At 43.2% G+C, this 14,003-nt stretch overlaps 1 protein-coding gene across 5 annotated transcripts in view; it reads left to right on the top strand.

Moving 5' to 3' along the window:
* The window catches only part of sh2d3ca (SH2 domain containing 3Ca), a 48,829-nt gene extending 35,311 nt beyond the window's left edge, over positions 1–13,518 (top strand). For 4 of the 5 annotated variants that reach the window (XM_035185143.2, XM_035185147.2, XM_035185146.2 and 1 more), the window contains 12 exons: positions 2,621–2,749; positions 5,052–5,201; positions 5,979–6,262; positions 6,408–6,488; positions 7,226–7,353; positions 7,434–7,803; positions 9,012–9,141; positions 9,246–9,361; positions 9,639–9,810; positions 9,909–10,020; positions 10,104–10,310; positions 10,950–13,518. In XM_035185143.2, coding sequence (XP_035041034.1) covers positions 2,621–2,749; positions 5,052–5,201; positions 5,979–6,262; positions 6,408–6,488; positions 7,226–7,353; positions 7,434–7,803; positions 9,012–9,141; positions 9,246–9,361; positions 9,639–9,810; positions 9,909–10,020; positions 10,104–10,310; positions 10,950–11,125 — 2,055 coding nt within the window. In that variant the 3' untranslated portion in view covers positions 11,126–13,518. The remainder of the gene's footprint in view (positions 1–2,620; positions 2,750–5,051; positions 5,202–5,978; positions 6,263–6,407; positions 6,489–7,225; positions 7,354–7,433; positions 7,804–9,011; positions 9,142–9,245; positions 9,362–9,638; positions 9,811–9,908; positions 10,021–10,103; positions 10,311–10,949) is intronic. The other variant, XM_035185144.2, reaches the window with a different exon arrangement.
* The last annotated feature ends 485 nt before the right edge of the window (positions 13,519–14,003 follow it).

Raw genomic sequence — 14,003 nt, 5'->3', positions numbered from 1 at the left:
CTATAGCACAAGTAGAAGAACCATAGGGGCTGGGAAATATTATCAACAGAAGCAGTACTACATAATACAAATTGTAGTACATTTTATACATTTATTTATTTTATGATAAGAATAAAATATTTATGTAGCATATTTATATTGCAGCACCATAAAGAAGCGGTTATAAAAATGAAAGAGAAGAAAGAGTCATAAGTATAATTAGTATTCCAGTATTCAAAATTCAAATGCTTTTAAGAATAAATTTGGTGACTAATATAAGTAAATCTTAAATAGCTGTATAATAAGTATTGTAGTAGAGGAAATACCATTGATATTAGTCACAGTAATAGTTTCTGCTTCTGTAGATGAAAGAAGATGCAAACCAGCAGGGCAACAAACACAAGAACATGTTACCATGGCGACCAAGGATTCAGCATGGTGGGGCTATAAGTGTGGTGCACACCCAGTCATTGGAATAATACTAGTAATATCATATTTGTCAATGTCTCCCATTGTGTCGTCCTTATTCCCTGTGTGTCTTTTGTCATCTGTATTTCAGTTTTCTATTCTCATCTTTTCTGAGCTCCAGCGCCTCCACTCTTAAAAAAGCCCGTAGAAGAAAAAGTCCACTATCATACTTACATATATATGTTGTAATATAATAATGTCAATCTTTTCTGTGTCCTTGTCAAATTATTTTTGATGGTCTGTCCATTTTCCAGTCTCTCTCTCAACGTGTCCCCCTGATGTCAGTCCATTCCTTGAACCATATCATAAATAGAGCCCCACTGACATTTCAATTTGCCCCATAAGCCTTCACACATACACACACACACGCACACACTCACACACACAAATATATATATATACACAAGTTCATTGTTGAGCATCAGTTCACTGGCACAGCCTCCTCTGGGTTTCCACAGAGACAAGGAAAAGCAATAACTGCACACTTGACCTCTCTGCTCTTTCATTGGCCTCTTCTCTCCTTCACACACACACTCACACACACACACTCGCACCTCAAATCTAATCTGGGAGAGTGAGCCTCCATGGCGATATGCCTCCCATCTTCCCCCCCGAGGACTGGAGGAGAGAGGCAGAGGAGAGAAGGGCAGAGGAGCAGGGAGAGGAGGAAGTTAATAATTTCATTTCGCAGTGACCCGGAGACGATAAGATCGATTGTTTGGCCCTTGTTGTCTCGCAGCGCGCGCACATGCTAAATCTGTCGGGCGGAAACACTGCACACACAAACAAATCCTCTCAGTTTCACCTCCTCATTCACACACTCTCTTTACACATCTCTCCCTTTCTCTGACAATATACTGAAACTTTATGGTCGTGGAGGATGATGAAGAGGAAGATGAGCTGTGGGAAATGGGGAAAAGATTGTGACTGAGAGAAAGTGACAGTAAAACACTGAGACAGAAATAGTGAGAGAGAGAGATGAAGGACAATATTAGGAGGAATGACAGGCTGGCCTTAGCGACGAGGCTGTTTACTGTTTATTTTGGTCTCCAGTCTCATTTCTCCTCATATTGGAGGAGTGGAGATGATTTCCTCTCTCTGTTTATTCCTGTGTGGATTTTCTGTGTTGTGCAATATTTGTGTTTGTGTACTTGTGTGCGTGTCCTCTGCCTCTCATCTAACATCATCCATCTGAACTCAGTCTTTCCAAAAATCAACGGTTGTTATGGCGTCGCCACGTAACATCGAGGTCCCAGCGTGGGATTTCCCTAAGAAAAGAATACTCGGGTAGATCCGATCTGAGAACACACAGTATCTTCAGGACTAAAGCGTATAGAGCACTTAATGATAAGACAAATACAACGCTTTTGTTTGTCTTTCTACCCCTCCATTGTGTGGACTCAACCAAACTATGTGTCAATATTTGCTGAGGCACCAGACTCCTGTTGTTATCATCCTCTCGCACAGACACACACACACACACACACACACACACACACACACACAGACACACACACACACAACACTGTGGAGTATTTGTTGGTAAATAACTATGAAAATGCTCAGTGGAATGTATTTTCATGTTTTACAAGCCAGATTTCCCCCGAGGGCCGTTTGAAATAGGAAGCTTTGAAATCAGAAATCGGATCCATTTGTTTGTGTGTTTGTTTCGTGCATGAGTGTGAGTGTGTGTGTGTGTGTGTGTGTTTTACTCATGATGAATTGTGCGTCTTTGTAATCAGGTCAGGGTCGATTGGATTGGTTCTTGTGTGTGTGCGTGTATATGTTTGGGTGGAAGGCAGCACACAGTGTTGCTTCCCTGCAGAGTTGCCTTCTGTAACACAGGTGTACGTTTCTGTGCGTGTCTGTGTGTATTTGTATTTGTACAAATGATGCCAACCACACACCCATATATACAGATAGATAATTATTCTGCTACTGTACTTCTTTTTGTACAGTAAATATTAAAATATGTATTTGTATATTCAGTTTAAGTTGTCAGGTCCCACTGGGAATTGAGCTCCTAATGTCTGCGGGGTTTATCTGAATAAATCAAAGTTAAATATAAACTCTGCATCTAAACCTTTGGTCCATTTCGCTGTGAACACACTGTGCCTGTGTAAACTCTCTCCCACTGATGTTGTGTTTCCTTCTGCTTGTTTGCCTCATGCAGTTCTCCAAGGAGAAGTACCTGCTGGAGTCACCTCCAGAGAAACTTCGCAAGGAGCTGGAGGAGGAGCTGAAACTGAGCCCTGCTGACATCAGGAGCCATGGCTGGTACCATGGGCACATACCCAGAGAGGTACACCCACACACACACACACACACACACACACACACACACACACACACACACACACACACACACACACACACACACACACTGTAAAATCAATATAGAGTACATGTACAGTGGAGTACATTATGTTAGTCTGTGAGTTCTTAAAGGATGTTTGGAAACAGATGGAAACACAAACACTTCCTGAGGCAACAATACACCCTTAAGGTAACACACTGCTTGTGTACAGTGCTTCACAGCCAATACACACACACACACACACACACACGCACACATGCAGGCAGGCAAGAATGTAAAAAGCAAATCTCAGCCATCCATCCAACACACAGAGACAAACTATTCATACTCACATTCACTCCTACAGTCAAGTGAACATGCAAACTTCACACAAAAAGGCCCTGTCCGAACCACAATTAGAACCAATAACCTTCTTGCTGTGAGGCGACACGCTGCAACACCGTGACACCTTAAGTCTCAGACAAACACTGGGACTGTTATTTGATCCATATATGGGATCAATAGTTTCTGATTTATAGTTTAGTCATAGTTTTAAATACTTCATATCTTATGGTTTCTGCGTCACAAAGGGGAAACAAGGACATCACCTTAGAAACAAGGAATCTATTGATTGGGTAGACAATCAATAGATTAATTGAAAATGTGATCAACGGCTACGTTTAGAGATTCAAAATACATATTAGCTTCATTAGTAAAGCTCTGCACTGTGTTTTAATGAAATACAAGTAACGATAATCTTTCAAAACCCACAGTCAAAAGAGCTCAAAACACTGAACTTTCCATGTCTCAGTCGCTGTCACAGTGAAATAAAAATGTAAAAAGTCTGAATCAATTGAGATAAAAGTATAATAAACGTGTCTGTGTGGGTGGATGTGCTTGTCAACCAACAGTATTAGCTCAGCGCTTACTCGGCCAAACTCCCTGGCTTTGGAAGCACAGTTTAAATGCTTTACACACAGAATGACACTGATTAATGAATCCCATCATCTGTCACAGCTCAGTAGAAATTGCTTTAGCGTTCAGAAGGAGGGGAAACGCTGCCAAACAGACAGCTGCACGTGTTGCTGATGTGCGCAATCGAGTTTCACAGCTGGTGCCTAAGACGCAGATACACAGGGACACACAACAACAGACCCCGGCGCCCACACACGCTGCATGCACATGTGGAGGGTGCTCGTAAATAGACGCAGCTTCTGTCTCTTGATCGGCCTCTGCACTCTGTCTCTCCCTCACACACACACACACACACACACACACACACACACACACACACACACACACACAACACAGATTCAAATCAGCCATCTGTGAGTCTTCCCTCTTTTAATTTACATAAAATATTCATGGATTCATGGATTTGCCCCAGTGTAAAGTTGGGGAAACCCTGAATAAACAATGCTCAATGACTAGATCTCCTGTACGAGTGTATGTTGTCGTCCCTAAGTCTCGTCCTTCTGTCCTTCTTGTTTTCTTAATCCTGTTTTGTTGCTCTTCCCTTTTAAAAGTCAAGACGTCCTCCTGCGTGTATATAAGTCACGAGCATATGAACCAGTGTGATTTTTACTTTCACTCGTTTTATTTAATGCAATTTCTTCCAAACTGTCATGAAAGTAAATGATATATTTTCAAATTCAGCTGCAAAAAACTCTTAGAATATTAAAGAGCATCCTGTGCTTGGGTTGAGTTTTAAATCTGTGTATATACTGCCTCCTGCTGGTCAATAGTGCTCTTATATATTTAATATCTCATGTTTGTGTTGAGTGACTCTCGCCTTCATCACCAGTCTCTTGGCAGGAAGCTTTAAAATGTAATTTCCTACGTGACTGCTGGATCAATATGTGTGATCTGTTCTCACAGACACCAGCAGCGACACATCTGCACTGTATCAGAATCATATTCATCCTGAAGCTGCTCCATTCACCATGAATCAATGGGAGATTGCATTTAGCTCTGTCTTGACGTTAAAATCGTAATAATAATAATTTTTTTGTAAGTGCTGAACTCAAAGTCATGCCGGCCGTCGTCCCTGGTGTTTTTATCCATCAATCCTAATTCAGACTGTTGTGTGTGTGTGTGAGAGATAGTTGTGTTTGTTCAACAACACAAAGGCCTTGTCATAAATAATCATCATTCTCTAAAGTCAGTTTGTCGGTAACAAAATGTTCACACACACACATACACACTCCGGCACATTGAGCCAAGTTGGCTTCCGGCTCTTTGGGATTGCAGCGTTGTTGCTTTTGTCTCCTTTTACTAATTTAAAAACACTTCTCTTTCCTCCGTGCAGGTGTCAGAGACTCTGGTTGTGCGTAACGGAGATTTCCTGGTGCGGGACTCTCTGACCAGTGTGGGTGACTATGTTCTGACCTGTCGATGGAGCAATGAAGTGATGCACTTCAAGATCAGCAAAGTCCTGGTCAAATCCAATGAGACCAAGGTATGTGCAGTATGTTAACTTTTACTGTCTGCTTGTTTCTACTCTTATCTCTGCTTCACAATCTTCTGATACTCTCATTTGTGTTGCCTTTAACCTTTCTGTTACATTTGTTATCTAGTTTCTCATTCAGTAATTCAAACTTACATCATGTAGCACTTTGCATTTACTTTATATTCTTTAGGCACAAAGGAAATCAGAGAATACATTCATGCTTCTGTCTGTTCTGTTGAGTTTGTTTAATGCAAATCATCATTGTAGATTTTTTTTCGGCAATGGTGGTGAATACAACAACTCCCATGATCCCACAGTGCTTCACTATACTGGGTCTTTTGTTATTGTTTTGATTGAGAGACCCCTAGTGGTACATATTGTATGTTTTAAATTTTGAATGGCTCTGTTCTATTTAGAGCAATTTATACTATAAATAAACATGCACATCTGTGACTGATCTGCCTCCTCTTCAGATCAGCACCGAGCATTTTCAAAATTATATTCAACACAATTCAAGATGACAAAAGCCTCTTTTCTCTTGTTGCCCAGTGTCCTTTTTGTCTTTTTGCCTCCAAATCTTTATTCCCACCAGCTTGTTTATTTCTGTTTCACTTCATTCATTATTCATCAACTCTCAGGCTTCTCCTCTGGAGTGATATTGCAGTCGTTGTGGTTCAAACTAAATCCGGCACCTCCACTATCTTACATGTGTTCATGGTGCTGGCTAATCACAGTAGTTATATGAAATATCCAAAGATGCTATATGAACTGTCTCTTCATCCTCAGGTGCAGTACATGTTGGAGACTGACAGCTTCGACTCGGTCCAGGAGCTTGTGCGTTTCTACATAGGCCAGCGCAAACCGGTCTCCCAGGCCAGCGGCGTCCACATCTACTGTCCCGTGAGCAGGACTCTCCCCCTGCGCTACCTGGAGGCCACCTTCTCACTGTCCAACAGCAAGGACTACCACGGCTCGGCCTACTCGCCGTCCAGTCAGAGGGGAGCGTACATCAAGAGGCGCAGCGTCACGATGAACGATGGGCTGACGACGGAGAAGATGATGCCTCACAGGTGAGCCCGGGGGGAAGAGGAGTGAAGTGTCAGGGTTTTCTTAGAGGTGGAGAAAGACAGCTGAGCAGACAATAATTTAACTTTTCTCGCAGTCTTCATATTTGCCCTTGTTTCATCTTTTACTTTATGTTACACACATGATCAGTGATGACTCAGACAGTCCCAGCCCGGTTGAGACACCGGTGGCACCACCAGATCCAGAGCCGGAGCCTGTGCCCATCTGCAGGTGGTGTGTTTGTGTGACACCAGTGTTGTGTTTGAGCACTGAAGCAGTGCACTCACCTCCCACTTTCCTGTGGTCCCCCCTCACCTCCCACGCACTGTCAGCACCTCCCCGTAGTAACGAGCATCGAGTAGTGACGCTGTTAAAATGATCACTTCTGCACTTAAGTTTCAAATAGATCGAGGCTGTTTGGAACTTGAATTTGCAAAGAAGGAGCAGAAAAACATGTCGTGCACTGTGGAAATAAATTGTATCCTCATCAGGAGAATGGAAAGTAGTTTGCAAGCTTTTAAAGTATGAGACAAAAACATGATACTTGTGTCTTTAGGAAGAAAAGATGTGTGGGAAATTGTTTCTAACATCTCTCGCTGATAATGTGATAAAGGTGATTAATATACATCTTTAACATGAGTTAAGTATTGTTAATCTTTTCCCAAGAAGCCACACTGTTCTATGTTTTCTGCTCCTGTTTGTAAGACTTGAACATGTTTTTTTAAATTCATAAATAAAATATGTTTGTATAATGAAGTAGAACAACAAGGTTGCACCAACTAAAACGTCTCCCTCTTCTCTCACCCTCAAATATTTAGTATTAACATTCTTAACCGCACCACCCCCTGTCCTCTGAAACTGAGGAATGTGACGCCCTGAGTTGCGCTGCGTCGCGAGGTTCCCCTTCAGCACCTTGACAGCTCTTAAACCCAAAGATTTTTAATATCACAAAAATGCTTTGTTTGCAGCCCGTCGACAATCCACCACCACAAAGACGCAATGCGGAACTGTGCGATGAGCATGGACCAGATCCAGGAGTACCGCTGCCCCCTGTCACCCGTCGGGGAGACCCCACTCTCTCCTGCGTATAGTGCTAGTAAGTGACTGCAAACTCTGATGTGTTGATAAAGAATAAATAGACCCCCCCTCATACTTCATATTTCTGTCTTTTTGCAGTTACCAGGCAGAGAGCGCTCTCAAGCGGGCGCGTCCTGGCCGTCATCCCACCCTCCCCAGTGATGCGTCACTCCAGCGACCCTCAGCTCAGCCCCTTGGCCGGTACCAACCCTCCGGAGCATCCCGCTCATACCTCACACTCGGCGCACTCCTCGCCCGCCCATCATCCCGGGTACCAATCCCATTCCTCGGAGACGGCGGGGAGCTACTGTGACCTCAGACCTTGCCCTGGACCCCCCAAGCCCCCGGCTAAGGGCTACGTGGAGCGGTTGCGGGTCGAGGAAGGGAGGGAGGAGGCAGCGAAGGAGGAAGGAGATGGGATGTTCTCCGCTCCACAGGTGGAGAGGACATCCTCATTCAGGCCGTCCAGGTACGAGACACACAGACACACAAACGTGCACATTACGTTTTTAAAGGGTGAGCTTCTATTTTAACTGGATTTGGAGCAAAGTATGAAAAAGACTCACAACACATAGCAGCTTTGGGTGTTTAGTGAGTCAGTAAGAAGAATCCAGGTGTGTCTCAGACCCAAGGACACTTTAGAATTCAGACTAGAGGAGCCAGGGATCAAACCACCAAAGAATTCTTTAAGAAAAGGTCTTAAAGAGAAAGGAAATTATAAAAAAAACTTCTGACTAAATGCATGAGGTAGATGAAGCTACTTTATGTCATTAATTCGTTTAAACATAATGGTTTATTTGAATCTGCAGTTTGCATCTTACCTTTTTCCTTATGAAGGTTTGTTTGTATCCTGACTGTTGCTCAGCTTTCTCCACACTGAACCACATTTTATCAGGATGATAAGTTGACTTGCTCAAAGGTCAAAACATCTGCTGACATTTTGTCATGAAGGGTAATTTTGACCAGGCTCTGCAGCACAGCTGCGTTGTGGCTGAGCAGAGACTTGAGTAGACGGCTGATAGTCCTTTGGGAAATAGCTCACTTTGCTCTGCGGTCATAGACGCGGCAGGTACTGGAGTTTATTTGGCTCAAGGTGCCATTGGAGGACACAGCGTGTGAGGACAGTGAAAGGAAAAATAGTTTGTGCTGGAAGGAGAGATGGGGCAGGAAGCAGCTCTGGACATCCGAGAGTCTCCTGTGAAATCTCAGTGCAGAGGGATTAATGCTGAATATGTGTTCACACGACAGGGAAACTGGCTGTTAAAGCAGTGAAGGCCGAGTCTGGGATCAGGTAGATGAAGAAAAAGCACCATAATTAGGATTGTGTCGCTAATATTAGAACTAGCATTGAGATTCAGTTTTCTGTCGCTTCCGACCTTGTTTCACTTGTTCCGTTTCATTATTTCTTATATTATATATTTTTGTTGGCTGGGCAGGGACAGTGAGTAATGTGAGTGGGTCTGTGTTGCCCTGACCCATTTCTGGCTACAAGTCTGCGGCACATTATGTCTGATGTAATTCAGGATTAGAAAAGTCAAAGATTTATCTAAAAAGTTGTTACTACATGTTTTTAAGGTTGCTAGAATTTCTGCTGTAGCAAATATATCTTGGCTGTGCCCTTGTCGTCCTTTGTGTCCTCCCCTGGTTTTCTAATGCCGTGTCAATGCTCCGGTGCAGGTACGAGTCGTGCCTCATGCCGGCTGAGAACAAGCCTCTGGAGATGTCGGTGCTGAAGAGAGTCAAAGAGCTGCTGGCGGAGGTGGATGCCAGGACGGCGGCCAAACACATCACCATGGTGGACTGCACGGTACATACACACACACACACACCATGCCAGCACACGTTTACACGTACACATGCATACAAAGGCAAATAAATATAAATTCATATGACATTTTAACCCTCGGGCAGGTGGCCAGAATATTGGGTGTAACCTCAGAGACGCAAAGGATGATGGGAGTGTCGTCAGGGCTGGAGCTACTGACGCTTCCACACGGACACCAGCTGAGACTTGACCTACTGGAGAGGTACAAACACGAGTTTCCCGCTGTCTTCCTTTCTGCATCAAACAGTGACGTCTTCATTAATTCGGATATTGATTATCTCTGCTCTTCACTTCCTCTGGTGTCCTCTTATCTCTTGTCTTCAGTCTTCTGTTCTTATCTTCGCCCTCCAAACCTCTCGTCTCCTCTCATCCTTTTCTCAACCCACTGCTTTTATGCATTGTAACAATCATTCTAAAGCTAAAACAACCAACTTAAAGTGCGAACTAAGTTTTGTTTTCATGTGTTCCTCTTTCTCCAGGTTCTACACCATGTCCATCATGATGGCAGTGGACCTGCTCGGCTGTACTGGAAGCACGGAGGAGAGAGCGGCCCTGCTCCATAAAACCATCCAATTAGCAGCCGAGCTGAAAAGCAACATGGGGAACATGTTTGGCTTCGCTGCTGTGATGAGAGCCCTGGAGCTGCCACAGGTAATCGACCTACAGATGAAAATGAATCCCAGAGGTTTCCATCACTTTTTCCTCAAGATAGATTCTTACGTTTGCTGCTGTGTCACTCATTACGTCAGATTTCCCGCCTGGAGCAGACGTGGGTGACGTTACGGCAGAGACATACAGAGGGCGCTATTCTATACGAGAAGAAACTCAAACCTTTCATGAAGAATATGAACGACGGCAAAGGTGAGACTCTCATTTACATGTAGTAATAATAAGTGTATAAATGGTCATGTGTTTTACACCTCACCTCTCTCTGTTGCTCACAGAGTCCGGTGCTCTGTCCAACACGTCCTTCCCCCACATCATTCCCGTCCTGTCCCTGTTGGAGCGCGGCCTGGCTCTCGGGGAGGCGCTGGAGCCGTGGGAGAGTGCCGAGGTCGGAGTGGACGTGGTCATGTACCACCTGGAGGCAGCTCGCACCATCGCACATCACGGGGGAATCTACAGAAACAACACTGAGGGCAAACTGCAGGGTAAGAGTGCAGAGAGGTCTAAGAGTTATTAGACTAGATTGTAAATTAACTCAAAGTAAAACTTACATAGTGTTGCTTTAATGGTTTAAAGCAGCTCAGCGTGAGCGGGCCCTGATCCAGGCCTCCTATTGGTTTAGGTGTGGCCTAAGTCCCGCCTTCCTGGACTGGGAAGGAAGTAAAATCTTCAACAATCACTGTGTTATATCTGATGCTGTTGATGTGTTAATAATAATTGCATTTATGGCTTTCGCCGATTTGGCTTCATGATCGTGTGTGTGTGTCTGTGTGTGTCTGTGTGTGTCTGTGTGTGTGGTTGCGATGTTGACTGTATTGATCCCTATTGGTTCTCAGTTTAAGGTCATTACTGCTTTATTGAACAGTCCTTCAGAAACTATCAATTCACATCTGTGTTTTCTGTTATGTGTCGATATCGATCAGCGTGACCTCCGTCTGCACCTTCAGAAACTTCCTTCATACAGATGTTTCACAGTCCACAGTCAATAATTTTATTACCCAATCAAGTTTTTGGTAACCTCTATTTCACCATGATTTTTATGATCATGATATCAACAATATAAAGTAACCTCCTCTCTTCCCCTTCTCCTCTTCTCCTCTGCTGCTCCTCCTCCTCCTCTCCAGGGCTCCAGGAGCAATCAGAAATACACGAGATCTTCCAGACGGAGTTCCAGATGCGCCTCCTGTGGGGCAGCCGCGGCTCCGAGGGCAGCCAATCAGAGCGCTACGAGAAGTTCGACAAGGTTCTCACTGCCCTGTCACACAAGCTGGAGCCGCCCGTGCGCCACAGCGAGCTATAACACTCACCTCAGTGCCCGTCATCGAAAAAAAAAATTAACCCCCTCATCTGCACTCCCTACTCATAGTCGTACGGCCTTGTTTTGCATCGCAGAGGATGATGTGGAAGAGTCCAGTATGAACGCTGGGAGGGGTCAGAGTGAACGAAGAGGCAGCTACGTGTGCGTTGAGCACTAGGAACACAGAAAAGAGGGTTATGCACTTATAATGTGTCGCACTGACTGTGGACTCCAAACACTCCCTGTGGATTTTCCTCACTTCAAAAAATGTAAAAGGCAACAAAGAGGAGACAAGAGGAGAAGAATACGGGGGGGAGACGGGTGACTCGCTCCTGTGCTTGGTACAAATGGTCCCATGTACGGTGTCCCCCGAGGGCCAAACAGGACTCCAATAAAACACAGACACTCTCTTGTTTCAAACTGCTGCTGTCGCACACTGTAGCAGAAAAGACAGCAGTAACTTAACATGGCTCATACATCAGATGGATGCTTTGTCTGTGTGTGTGTGTGTGTGTGTGTGTGTGTGTGTGTGTGTGTGTGTGTGTGTGTGTGTGTGTGTGTGTGTGTGTGTGTGTGTGTGTGTGTGTGTGTGTGTGTGTGTGTGTGTGTGTGTGTCAGTCTGTGCACATGTATGTATGTTTACACTGTGTTTCTGTGCGTCATTAATCTTCAATGTGGTTTTTTTGTCTTATTTATTTGATATGATCAAACCATATCTGCATATTTTAGACTTTGCTTCACCAAACTCACGAGAATCTGACGGTGCTCGTTCTGAGGGAACCGTGTTCAATGAAATCCCATTAACTATGTATCAAGCAGTCCCATTAAACCCCATTAAAAATGTATCAGGCCTGCATTAATAAATGCATCAGAAATGAAATATTTGCAATAGTAACACTGCAACTTTAGCGGGTTTTAGCGAGTCGCTAAAAAACATTAAGGACAAAGCAAACCTCATGTTGTAGCATTTTGAAAAATACATTTGATAGTCTTGAGCACAAAGTGAAGCTTAACGCAAGCATTTTAAAGAGTTAAAGGAAGGTTTCACTTAGAATAGAAACATGTGTGACACTAGCGTCATTCATGTGGAGCTGCAATTTGTAGAAATCATAAAAAAAGTAAAATGTTGCTATAAACCACAGCCCGTAAATAAAGATGGACAACACTCCTCCACTTCCTCCCTCCGAAGAAATGAAGCCAACATATCCCTGATGTGAACGCTGCCATCTTGTGCAACTAATTAAAACCAAACTTACTGCAAAATGATATAAAATCAAAACATCGGTTTGATAAGAACCACCTAAAATGTGAAAGAAAAATTCTACTACTTTTGGGTACTTTGACTTTTTAGTTTGGTCCATGTCCCGTCCACCAACATGGAGGAGTTGGTTGTCAGGAGTACCTATACTCCTGACAACCACCAGGTGGCGATCAAGACATTTTGGCTTCACTTTTGGGGAGCAGCCATGTCGTCCATCTTTATATAAAGTCTATGCTTTAAACTATTAATTTAATATGAAGATGTGTCAAAATTGAGAATTATACAGATGATTCGGTGAAGATATTTCCTGTCTGTGGATAATCTTTAATGTATGACATCTTTCATCTTATTTCTGTTTGGAAATATTCCAAACTAAGGAAATTGATTCCACATCCCTGCTACAGAGAGCCAGTGTCTGTTTTAAATTTGTGTTTCTGCAAGAGAGCCTAAAAGATCCGAATTGTGTTGTCACATTTGGTTTGAATTTCCGTTGACTATTCCCTGTTAAATCATCGCTGTACTTACAGCACGTGGCCCTGAGGTGGCTGGAGCCAACTGTCAGGCCTATGCAATCATTTATTTTCATCATGCATTTAACTTTTCTTATCCAAACTGATAATCTATATATGAATGAAACTCACATCAGGTATCAATAAATAATTCCAAAAAAAAAAATACATATATATAACTCTGCCCCAGAGTTCATGGATGTGTGAATGTGCCACTCTCTGGTCTGAACCATATTTGAAGTGAGCTCACGTGTCAGTTCCCACTGTTGTCCAGCAGGGGGTAATGTTTATTCAGCATAAAACACTGAATCACTATCTGTAACACAATTTAACAGGAACACACACACACAAGTGAAAGCATTAATTGTGTGTGTTTTGAGACCAAGGTGAGGCCTGCTGGTTTAGGTTTGATATGTGCAAACTGGTGATGAAGATGATGATGTGATGTGTTTAATTGGCGTCTGCTGAATGCTGTACAGGAATGCTCGGTACTTGGATCCTCCTGTTGTGTCTGACGGGGCCTTGAAAAGCAAAAAAGACAAGAAACGATTTAGGACTGATCTCATGTTTTTTTTACGTACTGTACATAACGACTCGTTTTTTTTCAAATAAAATAATTGCTTGTCTCCATGGGTTTGAGTCTTTGTTCAGACAGAAAAACATGCACATGATTTAGTAAAGGTCTGACTGTGTGAAATACTACTTTTACAGGAAACCTCTGATTACTTATATCAGCTACATCTCTCCATTGAATTCATGTTTATAGATTAATTGTTTAGTCTATGGATATATAATATACAATTACCCAAAGTTTCCAGCTTTATTTCGATAAATTCAACAGTGGCCACTACAAAGACTGCAGAAGATCTTCAGAAGGTACAAACAGCTTTAGGGCTGAGGAGGAGGAAGTTATGCATTGTCAGTTTCTCTGGTGTTTTCGTGGGATTTGTTGATGGTAAGAAAAATACGTTAAATTGCCAGACTTCTTCAATCATTTAACCACACAAGGGGATTCTGTCGTTAGTTTGAATGAAGGTGATTGTGCCTGCGGGTTTGAAACTGTGAATGGTTGTTTGTCTATGTAAGTCAGCCCTGTGATACGTTGGCGACC

This window comes from Hippoglossus stenolepis, chromosome 18 (genome assembly GCF_022539355.2).
Source record: "Hippoglossus stenolepis isolate QCI-W04-F060 chromosome 18, HSTE1.2, whole genome shotgun sequence".
In the NCBI taxonomy this organism is placed as follows: domain Eukaryota; kingdom Metazoa; phylum Chordata; class Actinopteri; order Pleuronectiformes; family Pleuronectidae; genus Hippoglossus; species Hippoglossus stenolepis.
This window is presented reverse-complemented; position numbering and strand designations above follow the sequence as displayed.